At 38.7% G+C, this 19,743-nt stretch overlaps 1 protein-coding gene across 7 annotated transcripts in view; it reads left to right on the top strand.

Annotated features, from left to right (window-relative positions):
• GABBR2 (gamma-aminobutyric acid type B receptor subunit 2) overlaps positions 1-19,743 on the top strand; it is a 488,653-nt gene that overhangs the window by 173,484 nt on the left and 295,426 nt on the right. For all 7 annotated transcript variants that reach the window (XM_030011389.1, XM_030011392.1, XM_030011394.1 and 4 more), the window contains one exon: positions 16,402-16,572. In XM_030011389.1, the coding sequence (XP_029867249.1) occupies positions 16,402-16,572 (171 nt within the window). The remainder of the gene's footprint in view (positions 1-16,401; positions 16,573-19,743) is intronic.

Here is a 19,743-nt window from a genome sequence, read left to right as displayed (position 1 = left end):
AATGCATGGTTTTACTGGCACCGAGAGGTAGAAGCTGTCAACATAGGAAAATTATGTGTATTGATCTTTATGTGTAGCTTATGAGTTCTCAATAACATCAATAAGTAATAGTGTCAAAATTTCTGAATTATTATGTACTCAATGTGAATACAGAAAAAATCCTTTCCGTCAGTAATGGGGCCGTTGCATTTTCATTTGATCGATAACTTGTAAGTAGACATGACTTTAACACAAAAGGACTTGAAACAATTACGATTTGAATGACATCCTGACACCATCAACGTATTTTATAGCCAACATAGGGAAGGAGAGTATAATACTTCCATATATTTTTCTTTTTTCTGGATCCACTAATTCAAAACACTTCCGGACCGTATGTTTTTGAGGCTTTACTCTGGTTTTTACTCTGGTTTTTATTCTGCTTTTTTGGTTGTGGCTCCTACTATCTCCAGGGAAACTTCATATCTACAGTGCACCATTTTGTGCAAAGAACAGTGAGAAAGCCTTCTACCCATCTGCCTCTCTTCTGTATTTAGCTGGCCGTCATAGGGGGATAATTGTGCCTGACTCCCCAAAGCAAAAAATGGATTGGGTTTGACTGCAGTATCTGTCCGGTATCCTCTTTCCCTCAGTTTTACCACACTGCTCTGCAAAGCCACGCAGCTTAGTGTAGAAAGGGGTGGGTGAAAGTTGTAGCCCCTTCTCTTTGATTTAGTCATTTAAAGTACATTTCCTGTTATATTTCAGCTGTGTTGCACTTGTCTTTTGGTAAAGCAGAACATGCAGAAAACTGGCAACAGAGAGTGAGTGCTTAGCTCCATGCCTGTCTGTGAGATCTCAACTGTCATGCAGCAGTTGGGATATAGCAGGGGCATGTAGCGTTGGCCTAATTTGATATCAATGGAGGCTCAGCAGCAGACTTCGGTTGGGCTTGTGCGTACCACAGGTCTGCCTGCAGCCTTAGCTGTGTGGATATACGTACAAAAGCTTAAAAGAAGCAGGTGCAAGTATACGGGCATTGTTTTGTTTGGCTATTGCTTGAGGTTTAAGGTAAATGAGCTTGCTGGTCATAGAGGGATGTTCTACAGGCATGACATACGATGACACTACATGCTTAATGACACTACAAAAAAATCACTGGTTCAAATGGCAACTCTTACTCAACAAAGTAAGCAGCAGCCCCATAAGTTGCTTTGGGCTGTTTATGTAGAAGTGGAAGTATTATGCTATGATGAAAGATGTGGTAAGGACAGGGTTAAGACTGTTGTGAGACACCTGACCTGAATCTCCAAGTATTTTTAAGATTGAAAGAAATTACAGTGAAAGTTCAGTTACCTTAAACCTTAGCACTACAGTAAGAATTTTTCCAGACAGTGAAGTATGGATCCACTTGAACATTTTGTGGCATCTGTATTTCCCTTTAAATATGATATTTGAAGAATTAAGGCACCATCAGTTTTACGAACTATTTAGTTTAAACTTTTAGAGAGATCAAATACCTAAAAATTCTCAGGGGTTAAGAGGCTGAAGTGTCTTCTAGGTGCCTCACTGCTTCTTTACATGCTTAAATATCTATATAGATCTGATCATTTTTATGGGATGCATTTGACCAAGTGCAGTGTAGGTGGCTGCATCTGATACAGTCACTGTAGTGTCCCATTTGTGCCTACGGTAGTGAGAAGCAGATGCTTCTAGGGAGTGATTCATCTCACCTTAAGGTTTATCCCAGGCAAGTCAACACAAGTTATGATGTACCAATATAAATCACACCAAACTTGAAGCTTTACACTGCTGTAAATATACTGGGACGTAAAATTCCTTATGTAGACTTAAGAAGTCTTAGAAAGCATATGCTGTTCTCTACTTACTGTTCCCTGAGGTCCAAGTGACCCAGGTTTTTTGGTGGCTGTAGACCTCTGAAGTACCTTCATTGAACATGTGGACATGCCTGTGTTTACATATATCAGCCCAAGTACTCACAAAGCCAGGCTTTCAGCAGATTGTAAATAAGGCCAAGATTCCTCCTGTTCACTGCATCTGTCCACGGTGTCTCTCTGTATTTTGTTTTGGTCTGTTCATCTTTTTTTTTTTTTTTTTTTTTTTTTTTTCTACAGTGTGTCTTTCTTTTTCTGTGCTCTGAACAGCACCTCTTCTGTTCTTTCTTGTCATTTGTCCATCAACCTCACGGTCTCTTATCCAGTTCTTGCGCTGTTGCTTATTTCGTGCCAGGGTTTCCTCCCTGCTTTTTATCTTCAGAGTCTTGTTTTGGAACGGGTCAAGAGGTTGTATTCAAGCTGGCCGCCTTCTGATCACTCCTTATCTGTACTCTGGGAGGTGCTTTTCTGCTCAGAGTAATCTGAATCTCTCTACAAGGGGAAAATCAGGAGTCCAGGAAGCTGGAGAATAAGTAAACTATTACGATGGTAGAAACGAAAGCTAGCAATTCCAGTACCTTATGGATAGTAAGCTGGATGAATCTGGTAACCAAATTAAGAAAAGAAAAAAGAAGAAAAGAATGTCCTATTAGTTTCTAGGACTTTCTGTGAACTTGCTACAAAGAGACCATATGCACATTAGGAAAAATACCTTCATTAATATAGGTTGTTAGTTCACCTCTTGATATGCATTCTTGATAAAGCTGACATTATTTTAACTGTGGGACGTACTTCAAAATTCATAGTGAAAGTATGTTAGCATGGGGTAAAGTATAATTCCTCAGGAAAAGCCATCCAGATCATCAATTTAATTTCTGAAATCTTCATATAAATATTAATGTTTTATATTTTCAGATCTGGAATCGCACTGATCACCTTTGTCAATGATGCTTTACATTTCCCCTGCTGTTTGTCCCATCAAGGGTTTGTCCCATGTAGAGGCAGTAAAAATAGTAGACATGTTCACATTTGGCGGGAATATGTCAAAAAGCAGTGTCTGAAAAAGACCAAAAGAACCCAGAATAACAGATGCCAAAGCCAGTAAACTGCTAAGACCAAGTAGACAAAACCATAAGATATGTGGTAAAAAAAAAAAAAAAAAAAAAAAAAAAAAGACAACTATGACAACAATTTGGTCAGAACTGTTGTATAAAAATAAATGGCAATTCAGAAAACACTGGGTCACAAATGAGAGGGTTGAGAAGAGGCAAATGACTTTAAAAATTACAACTTAATCACTGCACATGAGAAGTGAGTAATAAATAATGAATTACATAAGATTGAATTAGGGAAGATGATATTTAAACCAGCCTTCCAAAACTAATAAGAACTACCAAACTCTAATGCATGTACTGAGTTTTCATATATGAGTTCCTTCTCTCAAATCAATATAACTCTTGAAATATTTAAAATTAAACTATATTCTTAAGCGCTTTCCTGGCTCTGTGACAAAGATCAAGCACAAAGATATTCCTTGCATGTGAAAAAGTAAGTCTACGTTGGGTTTAGTACTACATATGGATGTGGAGTGGTTTAGTTCATTTTTTTTCTCACCTGGATGGATGTAAGTTACGGAAAATATTGTAAGAAGAGCAGATTGACAAGGACTATTTTCAGGAATAGATGGGGTTGTAGTGAACAGTTTTATGGAGTAAGTGACAAAAAAGATAACAAGGTCTAAAGAAAACATTCAGCTTTCAGCCTGCAGGAAGTAGGATGATGGCAACAACTAAGGAAAAATGGTTGAGAGATCTAATTGAAGTGTGCGTAATCTTAAATGGTGTAGATAATGTTAATGCTTTCTACCCAGCGTGCATTCTAAGACCAGGGGCAAGTACTGTACTTAAAATCAAATGCAGACATAAAGAAACGCTTATTAAATTAATAGTAACTGCTGAAGTGACCTGCAAGGCATAGGTATTGAGAATAACACATTGAGGGTTACTCAGGCAACAATTAGCTGATGTCCTGGAGGCACCGGCACTGGGAGGAAATGCCCATGCTTTCTTCCACTTCCTCAGTGGCATTCGAGAGGGAATTTTTGTTTTGTAACTGTACTCAGACCAAGACTGTTTGCCATTTTTTTATTTTATAAAAATAGATTATAATGCCTCGTAAGACTTTTTTTACAACCACTCATAGTTATAGATTAGAAACCACAGAATACAGCTTTAAGTTGACAAATATTTTTGCGATTTAGGTTGTCTGAATATATCTGCGTGAACATTTCCTAGTTGCATACGTTACTGAAAATTTTTGTACATGTAGTTTTCTAGCTAGAGCATCTTGTTAAAATCTGTATTGACTGCAGATAAAGAAAACCATAAAGTATGTGTGATCTTGGTTATTTCTTAGAGGAGGATCAACGACACATTTGACATTTTAATGCCAAATATATTATAATCATAATTGTGATTGGCATTTCTACTGAAGGTTTTTAGTGGCAATGTAACCCAAGTTGCCCTTGCTGCTGGGCAAGCAGTACTTATTTTGCTGGCAACATCTGTTGGCAAAGAAAGTTCCGTGATTTTTTTATCAGTTTTTATTTCATCATCTTCCCTCCAGCAAGCCTTTGATTTCTGTAGCATAACCCCTCTTTATCCATTATTAGAGATGGTGCAGTTCTAAGCGACTGATGTCAGACCACCCTCTAAACACTTCTGGTGGGGTGTGACTGCAGCATGTAGAGCTGAGATATCATAAAGGTTACAGAGCTGAAAGAAAAGGAAAATTAGCTCAGGCAGAGTGCAGAATTAGTGCTGTGGTATTGCTCCCAGGACCTGATAAGGCATCTCTGAGCTGTGCTACTCCAAGTAGAGTAAACAGCTTTATGTATCGCTACATTGCATAGCGAGGATGTCACCTGTTTTGGCTTGAAAAATCTGGGATTTCTTGCTTAGGTTTGAAACCAGGGAATGAAGAAATAAACCACTAATTCATGATGCAGGGCGGTGCAAAAAGTATTTTTGTAAGGATTTCAGTAAATCATGATTTAACATGGTGTGCTTAATTACTTCAGATGCTATATTTCCAGTAAAAAAAATAAAAGATGGGAAGGACAGATTTGGGACTCTATTAGGGTGTCCACTCCACAGAAGACCTGGGGAATTCTCATCATAAATCTCACCAATGGTCCTTCTCCCCATTTCCAATAGAGTGCAACGTTCATTTGCTCAGAAGAACAAGACACCTCCATATTGCTCAATTAAGGTATCTTTGTATTGGGGAAGTTTTTCCCTCCTTTTCATCATTTAGAGGGGAAAAAATAATAAAACAGATATCTTATTTAAAATCCAAATGTAGAACAGCTGTAGTTTTAACATGTGTTAGCTGGATGAAGTCTGACAAACAAACAATACTAATAGAATGATAATAGTTTTGGGCAGCCAGCCAGGAACAGGCTGTTGTGAATAGGTCTGGAAAGACATTTTTTTTAATGGATTATGGCAATATAGGCTCTTTTATCAGAGGTGAAATATTTTACAAAGTTGTTGGTTTTCACTAAATTTTGAGGATAATCTGTTACAGACAAGAGACAAGCAAGCTGGGTAGTTGAGAGTATGAGTGTAGGAGACTGCTTGATTTGGGATAAACAATAATGCTGTCACTGAAGCAGAGCAGGGATTTGAAGCTGAATTCTGGTATAATCCAGGCCAGTAGCCAAATGCTAAGCAAGTGAGTGTGACAGACAAAGATATACAACCCTCTTTCGCAGTGCGGTTCTATTTATGAAAATGCTCAAAAGATTTTGTCTTTTATTCTGTTTGGAAATGAAAACAAATTTTGCAGCAACTTCTGTAGAGCTGCCAATTAATTTCAATGCTTTAGTCAACCTCTAGCAGTAAGCAGAACACCTGTGTTAGGTGTAAATGATTTGTGCCTAGTATAGAGCTGAAAATATTTTCTGGAGAGTAGAAAAAACAGTTAATGATTGCCAGATTTATTCCCGTAGTGTTTTTTGGTTTTGTTTTGGGTTTTTTTGTTTGGTTTTTTTTGTGGGGTTTTTTTGGTTTTTTTTTTTTTTGGTGATCTGCTTCAAACTGTGACAGACCTTTTCAAATGAATGGTCAGAAGAAATATGCAATGAAAAGGAGATAGCAGTTGTTTATTTTCCATTAATAGTGAAAGAATCAAGCCTAATGCTGAATTTTGACTTTTGGATGGGGTAATTTGTTTGAGATGATTCTGCCTCATGTTCAGCTGGCTGAAACTGTAAATCATAAAGTCTCTATCAACTTGACTGGTTGCACTGTTAACAATTGAATTGAAGGACAGTCTCCATAACTCCATGATATACTCCCTTGGCACGTCTCAGAAGTAAGGTGAATGCATTAGGTTTGTTAGGCAGTATTTATTAGAGTTTACAATGGATCCCGTTACTTGGACTTGGATTTGATCTGTAACTTTTTTCTGTTCTGAACACTAATAACTATTCTGTTTTCGGTTCACCTGACATGTTGTTCTAGGAATTCCTTTAACTTATTTTTTTCAACAAAGTTCTTAAATGTAAGCTCTGGCTGGTGTGAACAGATGGGTGGAAGTTTTAATCTTTGAGCCCAAGAGGCAGGTGAAGCAGTAATGCTAATGTCTAGATCATTTTCTTCATTTTTTTTTTTTTTTCAGTAGATCTGCTACAATTTTCAGCTAGTGTTTATCCTCTCCATTCCTTGAAGACAAAAAAAACCCCTTAGCTGAGGATCAATTCAGTCACTATTCTTCAACATAACCCACAGGCTTTACGGGAGTAGAAAATTTTAACTCCAAAAGACCAAACTTGATCGTCTGGTCTGACTTGTTGCATTCAGACATCTGCAGTTCCTACCGAGTTGTGTTGGGAGTAGGTCAGGCTACCCAAGCGGGAAGCAAGCAGGACTGAATGCTCCTTCCCATTAGCTTATAGGCACGCATCTTTCAGCTAAAGTACTTCTCATATGGATTTTATTTTATCTAAACCAGTTTCTATCCTCAAAAATATTGATTCATTTAGTAGCCAGAATTGCTTCCTGAAATGTCTCCAGAGCAGCATGCAGCTGAATATCAGTCTTATTGTGATTGGATTAATTCACTGGAATGCTATCAGCGTGGAGGCGGGTGCCTTCCAACCTTGAGACCAGCTGGAAGTGCTTTTTCTGGAAACTCCCAGGTGCCAAAAGGCAGTCAGTGGAAGCAATTTCAGACACAGAATTAATGAAGGTAATGGCAGATGATATTGGGCAGGAGTATTTGGCAAAACATCTGAATTTAAAAGGAACAGTAGCTCTAATCAGATGGGTAATGTGTTATGGATGATGAAAGGGATGTTCGTCCACGAGATCCATTCTTGTCCAGTGTGTTTAATACAATGTGTATTTTCATGTTCCCATTTGGATTAGGCATCCTGCCCATGTACCAGCTAGTGAGCCATCATAGATATTCTCCCAGACTTTTATTTTGCTCTTGTAACTGTCATAATGAAAGCCCATACAGAGTTAACAGAACACTTTTTAATGATTGTCGGTTTATTTGTTATAGCACTGAAGTTTGTCCAATCCCATAAAATCTAAGTATGATGGAGACTCCAGAGCTTTCATTCAAGTAGGTATTTAAGAGTATTTATGACAGGTAGAAATATAGCTGATTTACCACTGCTGGAAAAGCATAATTTCTTGTTAATATTTTCTTCTTTGGTCCCCATTCTTTCTTCTTTTAACTTATGTTAGTGTGTCACCTGAGCTATTTGGGGACCAGGATTAGAGTATAGCTAGTATGGAAGATGGCCACTTTGATTCTTTGATTCCTAGGTCCGGTTCAGAACCAGCTCCTTTACTGTCTGTATATAGTCACTCTTATTACCAGCAGCTGTGCAGGCAAATTGTCAAGGAGCAACATCTTTGTTTCTTGATCTTTATTACTGTGTGTTGCTTTCACCTGCTTTCAAGATCTATGCAATGCCTCCATCAATGAAATTGCTGCACTTAGCTTCTTATGTTGAAATATTTTCCAAATACTTAGGTGTTTGTGACCATCTTTGCAATGTTATTTCCACATACCTTTTCTCTAAATCATCCATCAAAGTTGATTGGATAATACATTTTGTGCATTGGGGTGGGAAGGAGCAGTCTAGTATATCACTTTTTTACTTTACATACTACCATGTATTTCTTAAGGTTCTCTTTAATATTCTTCTTCATTATATATCACTATTTTCTTATTTCAAGTACTGTTATTATATTAACATTTTTTCGTAACTTGACTAGCGGTAAGATCAAGTTCTGTGGTAGTTTGACTCCACATCTGGGCAAGTTGTCTTGTGTAGTAAGGTTACTGTTAATCTTTAAATAGTGAGTTAACATTTAGCCTAAATCTTTATATTTTGTGGTTTTTAATATTTATTACAAAACATCAATCACCGTTCAATTAAAAATGCAATTTAATTGTTACACTTCAATCTATTCTCTGTCTCTGGGCTAAGAGTATATTGTTTCACTTGTTATGTGACATCATCTAATGCTGTCTCAAGAGTTGCAGCAGGCAAATCTTTTAACTCTTCATTATTCATTAGTTTCCGTTCTGGTCTTTCTAGCTCCTGGGACCATCAGCCATCACATGCCCACACTCAAGTATTATTATTGTTGGCACAGGCTTGTCAAAGCATTAGAGCTCCTGGCAAGGCACACAAAGGAATGGTGTGTGGTGTCACAAGTACACACTGCTGCAAATTATCATCTTGCTGGGTTTCATTCTTGTTATTTTCCTGTGACAAAATTCCATATGTGCAATCCTGTATCGTTGTAAAAGTATTTTCTATGGAGCTTTCTGGCATTCTGCCTTCTTTTTGGAAATAATTATTTGCATTTTCCTTTTTCACAGAAAATATTGCTTCCTATCTAAGCATCTATGACATACAATCTTTAGTTATGATGATAATAAATGATATCACCTATCGACCGGATCAGCAGTTTATATCCTATTTAGCAATGTTGATTTATCAGCATATTTTAGCTGTCTAGAAAAGGTACAGGAAATACAGGTGATATCTGCCATATATAAAATACTCTCCATGAAGACTAGTTTTGCGGCAACAGGGGCAGATTTAAATTGCTAGGGATCACTAATAAAATACTTGTACAAGCCACAGTACAGAAGCCTAGGAAAATTAAGCTAATCTCTCTGGTGCTCAGTAAGCTGATTTTCCCCATTTGCAAACATGAATCAGTTGTCTTAGCAGATGACATTTTATTAAAGGGAGATTACCCTGTTACCTAAGGCACTTTTTTTTTTTTTTCCTCCCCCCTCCAGTGTATAATACTCCACGCACACAGCGTGTAGCTTTAATTCACAGCCTTCCCCTTTGGAGAGGCAAGTGGTGAGAGTGACACCTCATTCTCAGTTTGGGATTGACAAATCTGGATGCTCTGACACCTCCTGCCAGATGTCAGGGGCCTCCTTTGAGCTGCTGGGGGGGTTTGTGGTGGGAGATGCTCCCGATCCTCCAGCCGTTCCTCTCCACGGGCCACTCTGCTTTATGAGGGGAGTGTGGTTTCCAGCCCGACTGGTTTTATGGACCTACAATAATTTTGCTAAGGGTTTCTGGTATTGATTTACTTTAGCTAACACAGTCCTCTTAAATAAATGTGACTCCTTAACAGACTTGTTGCCTTAGATGAGGGTGACTGTTTACACCAGGGATAGTTCTGCTCTTTTATTTTTCCCAGATTTCTATACATTATTACAGTGACAAAATGTAAACATAAATGCTTCCTAGAGATAATAAAACAACCAAACACCAGAAGACGGCTTGCCATTTCTGGTGGCTTCCCTTCCCTCTGCAGTTCTTGGGAGAGCAGAATGGCCTCAGCCTTCCAGCTTCCAAGCTCTGGACTTCTGTATGGAATATATACACTCTGTACATAGTGATGTTTCCTTTTCTAATTTTCTTTCAGCTTTCTAATATCCATCCTCCCTTACACAACTCCTAGTCTTTCCCATTGATTTCATTACTGTTGCATCCCATTTTCTTAAACAAATATCAGAGCTTATCAATTTGCCATTCCTGCTTCTGTACTGACTTTCTTGAAGGAAATGCACTGTTACTTCCTCTGAAGTAATGCTTGCTTTTTAAAGAATATGCTTGCTCTTTAACTTGAAAGCACTTTAGATTGATGTTCTTGGTTTAATCTATCACACCTCACTTCAGCTTAATATATGATTATAGAGCTAGCTTTTACTCCCCTTCTGCAGAATTGTTCCTTTCTACACTTTTAACTTTTTTTTTTCATCTGCCTCTATCTAGTGTTGATCACAAGCCTCCCATGAAACTGTATTGACTTTCAACAAAACTGATGTTTTCCTGTTTCAAAAAGTATCATCTTTCTGGAGAAAATTTAATTTATCAAAACATATATGTGACCCTAAAACCTCCTTAATAAAATCCTTCTGTATATTTTTCAGTTTTTCAGCAAAGTCCAACAGTTCAAATTCCTTAACCTGGCCATCTGTCATATTAGGCTGAAACATTTCTCATAATAGTTGTGTAACATTGTCTCCCCTCCTGTCCTCTCCATTATCAAATTCTACTTTCTTTCTGAGTGTGAAGCCGAAGAAATTTCCTTGACTTCTGTGGAATAATGTTTAATTGTGTTTTTTTTAATCTGAAAGTAAAATCTGTCTCACTGGCTTTTTCAATTTTGGATCATTTCCAAGCCTTTTTTTTTTTTTTTTTTTTGGAAGTACAAAAATGTCCTACATTTTATGGCCTCAAAACTCTTTACGGTATACACTCTTTTACACACATAGTGCTATCAGGTCCTTTCTGCATCATCTTTAACGTTTTGTTGTTTTTCTATTTCACACCGTTTCCTGAATTATTTTGCTTTGGACCCATTCCAGAACTGTTATTCGTTGCTTCCTTTCTATTCAAAAAGTTAAGATAAAGCCATTAGCTGTGTTTCTGCTCTGCTTCTCCATTGCTAGCAAGGAAGCACAACTGCTCAGCTCACTCTTGAGCCAGCCCTGTATTTATCTTTCAAACAGAAGAATCTGCACGACTACAGATCTGAGTCTAGGCATACTGCAAAATGTCAGGACGACCTACGGAGTTACAGTTATACCGGTGTAGTTACATCTCACTAGCTAGATCTGATTTCCAGGTACGCAGATCACAGCCTTGAGATCTGGGCTCTGAAGAAGTCGGTGGAACTTTTGGCACTGGCTTCGGTGGGGTTGGGATTTCATCTGAAAGACTGGCTTGCAGCCAACCTAGATGGACCTCTCCAGTTAGCTGTGCTTTTGCTCTCACGTGGTCTGTGTGGTATATTCTATGCAGAACACCACAGTAAGCTAAACTTTGCCTGAGTAAATGAACTTCAGGTGACATACTTGAAAGTCCTTTTGCACTGATTCCTTTCATACTGACTGTGTGTATTAACATTATTGTTTTTCGTTAACATGTGCAGACAAAATGCATTCTGATGAAACTCTGCTAACTATAATCCATTTATATAGTGATCACACAAGCAATAGGAATAATTTAAAAAGTCAGAAACCTTGCATTTTAGCTGTTAGATAAAGTCATTTTAAAATTTGAGCAGACTTCATTGTGGTATTAAGGCAGCAGAACTTTTACTAAATTATGACTTTTATGAAGAAATAAGCATTTGTTTTTTAATACCTTGGCCTATTCGGTTCTCATTTTGTACTGTAGTTAATATTCTTACTTGAATGGTGAAAGTTACCTTATTTTCCATTTAAAAGTCTTAAACTGTTTCATCTTTGAAATCTCCGAGTCATAGATTATGTATGTTTCCCTACATACACTCATTTTAACTTCAGAAGCAGTTGCTCACAAATTGTATCAAATTGTAAGCAGATATTCTAAAGAAAGATTTCTCGGGGATAGCCTGAGAAATCACTTCAGTTTTTCTTACAGTATTCAAACTGATATATATATATATTATATATATGAATAATTTTTTTTTAATTTTTTTTTTAGATCTACAAACACATATGCACAGAGCCTGTTTGCGTGTGCACACACACAGTTATGATATATCACCCGGTATATGTCCACCGTGTCGTCCATTTTATACCAATTTGAAACAAACTTTTTTCCTGTCTTGCATCCCTTCTTGAAGTTTGGCTTTTGGCCATCACCTTTAGCAGTTATGTAAAATAATTTTCTGTGAAAGAATGACATCATACACCACACAGGCATTTATTGCTGAGTTATAATCCCACTTATAACTTTATCTCTCACTCTTCCTGTATGCAGAGAGGCAGCTATGTAACACCTATAACAAATTTTTTTTAGCAATGCATGAATATGTATGCTCTGAAAATACAGTAATAAAAAAAATAGTACTTTTGTGGTTTGCAGAGTTACATGAGCAGTAGGATTGCCGTTGATCCAGATTTTTTACTAAATAACTAGAAGTTATAAAAAGAAATTCCTGTAACAAAAAGCAGAAGCAGATCTCTGTGGCTTTCAGTCCTGTAGAATGAAGTGAAGGAACTATGAAAAGTTTGCCTTTCAGTGGTGTTTTGGGTTTGTGCGGTGGGGTTTCTGGTAGCCGGGGAGGGGCCGCAGGGCCGGCTCCTGTGAGAAGCTGCCAGAAGCTTCCCCAGCTCCAAGTCGGACCCGCCGCTGGCCAAGGCCGAGCCCGTCAGCGATGGCGGTAGCGCCTCTGGGAGAACGGGTTTAAGGAGGGGAACCTGCAGTGAGTAGGGGGATTGGAACGTGAGAGGAACCCCTCTGCGGATACCGAGGTCAGTGAGGAAGGAGGGGAGGAGGAGCGCCGGAGGAGGGGATGCCCCTGCAGCCTGTGGTGAGACGGCAGGCTGTCCCCGCCCGGCCCGTGGAAGTGGATGCCCCCCCCAAGATGGCCGTGACTCCATGGGAAAGCCCGCGCTGGAGCACTCTGTGACTGAAGATCTGCCCGTGGAAAGGACCCACGCCAGGGAACCTTGGGAAGAACTAAAGCCCGCGGAAAGGACCCACACCAGGGAAGTTTGTGAGGAACTGCAGCCCGTGGGAAGGACCCAGGTTGGAGAAGTTGGTGGAGGACTGTCTCCCGTGGGAAGGACCCCACGCTGGAGCAGGGGACGAGTGAGGAGTCCTCCCCCTGAGGAGGAAGGAGCGGCAGAGACAACGTGTGAGGAACTGACCCCATTCCCCATCCCCCTGAGCCACTGGGGAGGAGGAGAGAGAGAAATTGGGAGCGGAGTTGAGCCGGGAAGGAGGAAGGCGGCGGGGGGAAGGTGTTTTAAGATTTGGGGTTTACTTCTCATTATCTTGTTTTGATTCGATTGGTAGTAAATTAAACTGATTTTGTTTCTTCCCCAAGTTGAGCCTGTCTTTTGCCCATGACCATAAGTGGTGAGAGATCCCTCCCTGTCCTTGTCTCAACCCACGAGCGTTTCTTCATATTTTCTCCTCCTCGTCCCACTGGGGCCAGGGGGGAGCAGTGAGCGAGCGGCTACGTGGTGGTTTTTTATTGGCTGGGCCTAAACCACAACAAATAGATTCAAGTTTCAAATCAGCCATGAATAAACAACTTTAGCCCTAAAATACAGAGGATTTATGTTCAGTTAACAAGGGCTGTACCATCTCAATGCATATGTCGGTGGACTGTGTTGTGGTCTAACTTGTTTTATCACAAACATTAAAGTTTTTGTTATGAATATTTTCATGATATTTCTATATAGCCATGCTATATCACATACTTTTCCAGTACATTGTGTCAATTTATTTATTAACATGATCTTTTCGTTACTGCTTTTTAAAATATAAGGAGTTTTTTCTTCTTCCTCTTCCCTCCTTGTGCCTTTCAAAGCAGAATATTGAGTGCTGGTGATTGTTGGGTTCCGTTCATTGCATGTCCCCAAACTCTCATAGGGATGATTTTGTGAGAAGTTAAATATTTTCAATGACTTAACTTTTGTGAGAAAGAAGGGGAAAGGACTGACATAACTATTTCAGGTTATTTGTCCATCTCTCATGAGTGTCTTATTAAAATGGCAAAGTGATGCAGAATGAGAGCAACCATGGTATATGTGATGCTTAAAGAGAGGCCTCTGAACATATCCTACATTCCAAGAACTGTTCGAGCATGAAATTTTCCCATTTTATATTTTAATAAAACCTTTCTTCAAAAAAGAAAAAAAGAAGAGCAATTGTCTTTTGTAATTCAGGTGTCATTAGTATTAAACATAAACCTGGATTCATCTCATCTCACTTTACATGGCTGAGAAATCTAAGTTATGAGTCGTCTTCATCTTTCTTTAATCAATGAAGAGAGGTAAGGTTTTGCTTCATTGTTTCCCAAGGAAATTTGGGCAATTACGATACTAATTTAGGTACTTTATTTAAGTCACTAAAATGTCAAAGGATGGATCTGAATTGCCTTGCTTATATCACAGTTCTTCATCCTAAAGCCAGCTCATCACTATAGAGTTGCTCCTCACTACTAAGGATTTTTGTACTTCTGGTCAGAAAAATTTACCGTTCAATCTGTGAACCTAATTTAGTTGAACGTTGCTGATGTTGCTTGTCACTACTGTTACTTCAGCATTGCTCTTTACTTCTTTTTCTTAAGGATCAATCAAATTACATTCGATCCAAAACCATAATAACTTGAAAAGCAAGTCCTTTGCAGTCACCAGGCTGCAAGCAGCCAGGCTGCTGAGAGGCATTCCTCTTCATGCTGGATTTCTAAAGTCAAATTTTCTCTCTTTTTCAGTCAGAGGTACAGGTCCTTATTTCCACTTTCATTGTGCAGTGGATGCATGATGTTCAGCATTACAAGGCTAGACAGAAAAGCTGGCTAGGTCTACCTGGCAGACCTTCATTCTTTTTCCCTTGAAATCAGCTCTTCGCAAACTCATTGCTGATTACTAAATGTTATGAAGTTCTAAGTGAGCCAACCAATATGGTTTTGGAAAATCAAGATGACAATTTCACAGTACTGCATAGTGTACTTTTTTCATAAAATCTAATAAAAGAACAGTTGCTACATTAAAAATGTTTTACCTTAGAATTACATGGCAGTACAAGGTCTTAAAAAATATTCTCTACCAGATGCCTGGTGAAGAGAAAGAATCTTCTATTTTTGAATGGTATAGTGTAAACTGTCCAGTTAAGCACACTTTAAGTTGTTTGGATCTCAGGCGTTTTAATTAGGAAAACAAACTATATTTAGGCAGCTATAGCAATGCAATATGTTCTTTGTGAGTCTAAAATCAGACAGAGAATGAGTCCTGTCTCTGTCAGGCTAAATCTAGATTTTATAAACACCAGGAGAAGGGTAGAACTGTTATTTCAGATTAAACTTGTCTATTCTGAATTTCAAAAAAGGGTATCTAGCCCAAATATACAGAATACTTGATTGAAGAAAGTGTGAACTTAATACTGTGGTTGGATGTACTTACATAGGCTTGAATTCACCTGTGTTTTCTGACTCTCTACTGAGTTTGAAAGACTTAACATAACTGTATTAGGGAGCTTATTTTTCGACAGTCAAACCAGTTTGCATTAAATCAGTACTTTAAAAAAAAACCCTCAACTGCTACGCATGGCTGAAAAAAAAAGCTTGAGAAACACATTCCTAGCTACCTAAAAAATACTGGAGGGAATGACCTCAAGTATCTTTGGAATAGGAGCATTTTCAAAAACTGAATATGCAGGCATTCCCATCATAACATTGCCTGAAAATAATTCACAAAAATATGCTGCCATTTAACTTGCACAGAAGAATTCAGGGAAGTTTTCTGGTTTGGGGTTTTGAGTTTTGTGTGTGTGTGTGTGTTAAAAGGTTTCCTCTCATCTTTCGTTATAAGCATTCTCAAACCATGTACAAATTCTGCTGTTTTCAGATGTGTAGATTTAGCCACTGAGTCCCCTTTGATAACACAGATCACAGGGGGCTGCTTCAGGGGAGGAAACAGGGAGGCAGGTAAACTTCTGAGCTGCAGCCTTGGCTGCCATAATTATTTTCTCTTTTTTTGCTACCTAGAGCTGTTTTATTACCTGAAGATAGGAAGAAGTGCTACTAGAGGTTCACCCTCTAATTTAAAGATATATAAGAGTTTGAGAAAATCCCCTTGGAGGTATTCTCAACTTTTATGAAGAGAACATAGAAGGAAGTTGCTGGGGAATTCATCACAGCGATTTACTCCCTGAGAGCTTCTTGCTCTGCGCAATGTGTAAGATTCATGATCTCAAATAGAGGATTTTACACCGCTGACTTTGAAGATTTCCTAGTTTAATTTTGTAGCAGGTGGTTTATAGAGCTAAGGTATTTCAAAAATCCCTTTAAAAGTAAATGAGTGAATGATGCTGGTAGGACTTCCAGGCTGTATGATGATGGAAACTATCTACATGACCACAATGTGTAAACTGTGTCTTGTTGTACTGAGAAGAGCAAAGTTTTTCTTCTGGCTGCTAGGTGACTTATGGTGACTTTCATTTTTTTGTTGTTTGATTTTTTTTCAGCTTTCATTTGCAGCAACAACCCCAGAGTTGGCTGATAAGAAAAAATATCCTTATTTCTTCCGGACAGTGCCATCTGATAATGCAGTGAATCCAGCAATTTTGAAGTTACTCAAATATTATCAGTGGAAGAGAGTAGGAACTTTAACCCAGGATGTACAAAGGTTTTCTGAGGTAAGATTTTCATAAGTTCCAGTACATAAAGAGAGCTACTAATATTAGACTTCCAAGGAGCTAGCTCCTCCATTAATAGCAATTAATTAAAAAGAAACAGACCCACTGTTTCAGTCTTGTTTGGCTTTGTCTTACTGGGTCACATTTGCTGTACTGAATAAACTTAATTCCCTTCTGGAGTTTATTTGACTGTCTGTAGTAAAAACTACCCATGGTTTTACACCCAAGATCATTGCACCCAAGAGCAAAAAAAAAATCACATTTTTTTTGTAGCAAAGGTTCCTTTATACTCTTTGACTTGCCACAGTGCATGATTTTGAAGGAGGCTTATATCCTGACAGTGGTTCACTTAAAAAAAAAGAATAAATCTCATTTCATCGTGTTCCTTTTGTGCTCTGATTTACTATAAGCAATGGTCTGAACAGTGTGAACATTGAGGGACAAAATCTGGTAAGTCTGTGGCTTAAAATAATGGAGATGCTTGCTGATACAGAAGTGACTGAAGCCCCCAGAGCTGATAAGATCACATACTATGCACGACACAAATCTGAGTTTCACCCTGAGCAACATTTTGGTCATAGAAATTTCAATGAAGTATGGGCCAAGTGCCTTAAGCATGGTTTGAACAATAGAGTAGTTAAAAGAAAATGTTCTATAAGTAATTAATCAGAGCAAGACAAGGGAAAGAGTTGGCCCATTAATTGACAGAGAGGCAAAACTAATAGAGGCATGCCAGTTTCATGGTTTGTTTTTTTTTTTTCTCCTTCCTCAGCATTCATTAAAAAAAAAGGCTGACTGTGTTCTGAAGACTAGCATAATTAAAACTACTGAAGAGGAGTAAGAACAGGTTCAAGTCTGCTTAGATGAGTCAGATGTTTTCAAATTGTCTGGCACAATTAATTCACTATGGAGTACTCAAGAAATCTTAGAGTCTTCCCTTATGAGCTTTGAGAATTAAAGGATAAAAAATAAGTGAATTGTAGGGGGAGGGAAGAAACCTTTGTGTCTGTCTTTCCAAAAAACCACATAAAGACCCAGGGAATTATAGACCAGTCAGGCTAAATTTAATTCCTGGAAAGGCACTTGAGCAGATAATCTGTTTGGAATCACCCAGAAGATAAAAAGATGCTAAACAGTGGCCAAAATGGATTTGTCCAGAATAAATCATGTAAAGCAATCTAATTTCCCTTGATGACAAGATAATACGTCTCGAGGAGACGGGGTAGGTGATTAAGTGTGATGTTTTATGACTTACAAAAATGTTAAAGGTGTTCCTAAAGAAAAGTAGGGAAACTTAATCTTGAGGAAGATACTGTAAGAGCAGCCTCTAAACAATATTCCTGCCACCAAGGTTAACTGACATCAGATCAGTTGAATATTTGTTTTTAAAACAAATACTGAAGCAAAAAGTCACCAAAAAGTATGATATGCTTTATCCTTCTCTGGCTCGGAATTATAATTTCAAAGAATAGTTATCAGTGGTTCACTGTCAAACTAGAAGGATGAGATTCTGTCAAGTGGTTTTCTCTAGAAAGAGATAAGGTTTTCTCTAGACAGTGGGATAGAGAAAATGTTTATTAAATCTGCATTTGATACCTACTTGGGAAAAGCTGCAAGCACATTGCAGAGGACAGGATTAAGTTTCAGAACGATCTTGACAAGTAGAGAAAGGTTTCAATATAAATAATATGTAAGTAAAAAAGTGCAAAATGGCTGTCTAGGCAGCAGGTCTCCAGAGAAAGACACAGGAAGCACTACAATGAACCACAAACTGGGGAGGGGTCAAGAAGGTCAAACTGCTTGTCCTACTGTAAAAAGTACAAAAGAAGCAAACAGCTCTCACTTCACCACCCCCGATGTAATGCAATATTGACACTTAAGACAGAGTAAACTTCAACACTACTTAGTGCTTGTTAGACATAAGTTGGAACATCAGGTCTACTATCATCTTCGAGAAGGAAGTAGATCAGAGATGCTTATAAAAAAGTTCAGTAATCTAGAAACATGTTTTATGAGAAAGATTAAAGGTGGAAAACAGTGGAATAGACTGGGTAGGTTATTGAACCTTCATCGTGTAGGGTTTGTTAAGATAAGACTAAAAAACACAACATAGGGATTCTTGGTCTTCCTTTGGGACAGAGGGATGAACTTCCATGTCTGTCACGGTCGCTTAAGAAATGTTAAAACTGCGGCTTTCAGGGTTTTGCTAGAGTGCTACACTTGAGTTCAAAGTCTTTCTGTTCCTCTTGAAAGGTAAGCAACAACCTTCTGTGTCAGACTGCAAACTCAATTTAGTGTGATTCATTAAAGCCTTCAGGTAATGCAAGATCCAGTTAAAACTTCCGTGAATTCAGGTGATTTTTATAGAGCATGCTGAGTCCTGAGTCTTTGAAATTTAATTAGAGCTCCATCCTTCCTTTTTCAGCTCCGTGCCAAGTGTCTCCCTTCCCTGTGCAGACAGTGAAAGCACAGGAAAAACAGGAGGAAATAATTAATTGGCCGTCCGGGAGCAGTGAGGGATGGGAGCCACCAGCAGCAGAGGGGGAGAACGTGCGATGGCCGGGCAGAGCCTAGCCCCGCTGCAAGGGAGGAGGGCAGGCCCAGAGGTCCAGGCCAGGCTCAGCCAAGGGTGCAGACCATCAGGCAAGTAAGTCCATGGTGATGAGGCAGGTCCAAGGCCAAGCTGGGAAATCAATCTGCCTGTCAGGGTCAGGTCTAGTGATTGCTGGGCAGGTCCATGGCAGAGACTGAGATACAGGACTAAAGGTGTGGGTGGGTGGAGGTCCCAGAGGAGGGACCATTAAGGCCTGGTAGTGACCTCCAGGTGCTAGTATAAGTCTATACATCCACTGAAACCATAATTTTCCCTCTAAAGGAACATCAGGCATAACTATCCTTCTAACATTTTTTGAAAGTGACAAAATTGTTGAATAGCGTCTAAAACTTATCTCTTTGTTGTAAAATGCCACGGAGTTTAGGATGTGATTCTTCTTTTCTATACTGAAAATGCATTACAAGCCACTAGACCAGAAGTAACTGAATGTCATCTCTGTTTACTCTCATATAAAATAAAATAAGGGGAAATAAATTAATGGGGTCTTTAGAGAAGCCTGTGTAATAACTCAGGTGGTTTTACTCTAAGCAGCAAGACAGAGCAATTCCCTTTCTCAT

This window comes from Aquila chrysaetos, chromosome 4 (assembly GCF_900496995.4).
Source record: "Aquila chrysaetos chrysaetos chromosome 4, bAquChr1.4, whole genome shotgun sequence".
NCBI lineage: Eukaryota > Metazoa > Chordata > Aves > Accipitriformes > Accipitridae > Aquila > Aquila chrysaetos.
The sequence above is the reverse complement of the archived record's forward strand: the minus strand, read 5'-3'. Positions and strand labels throughout refer to the sequence as shown.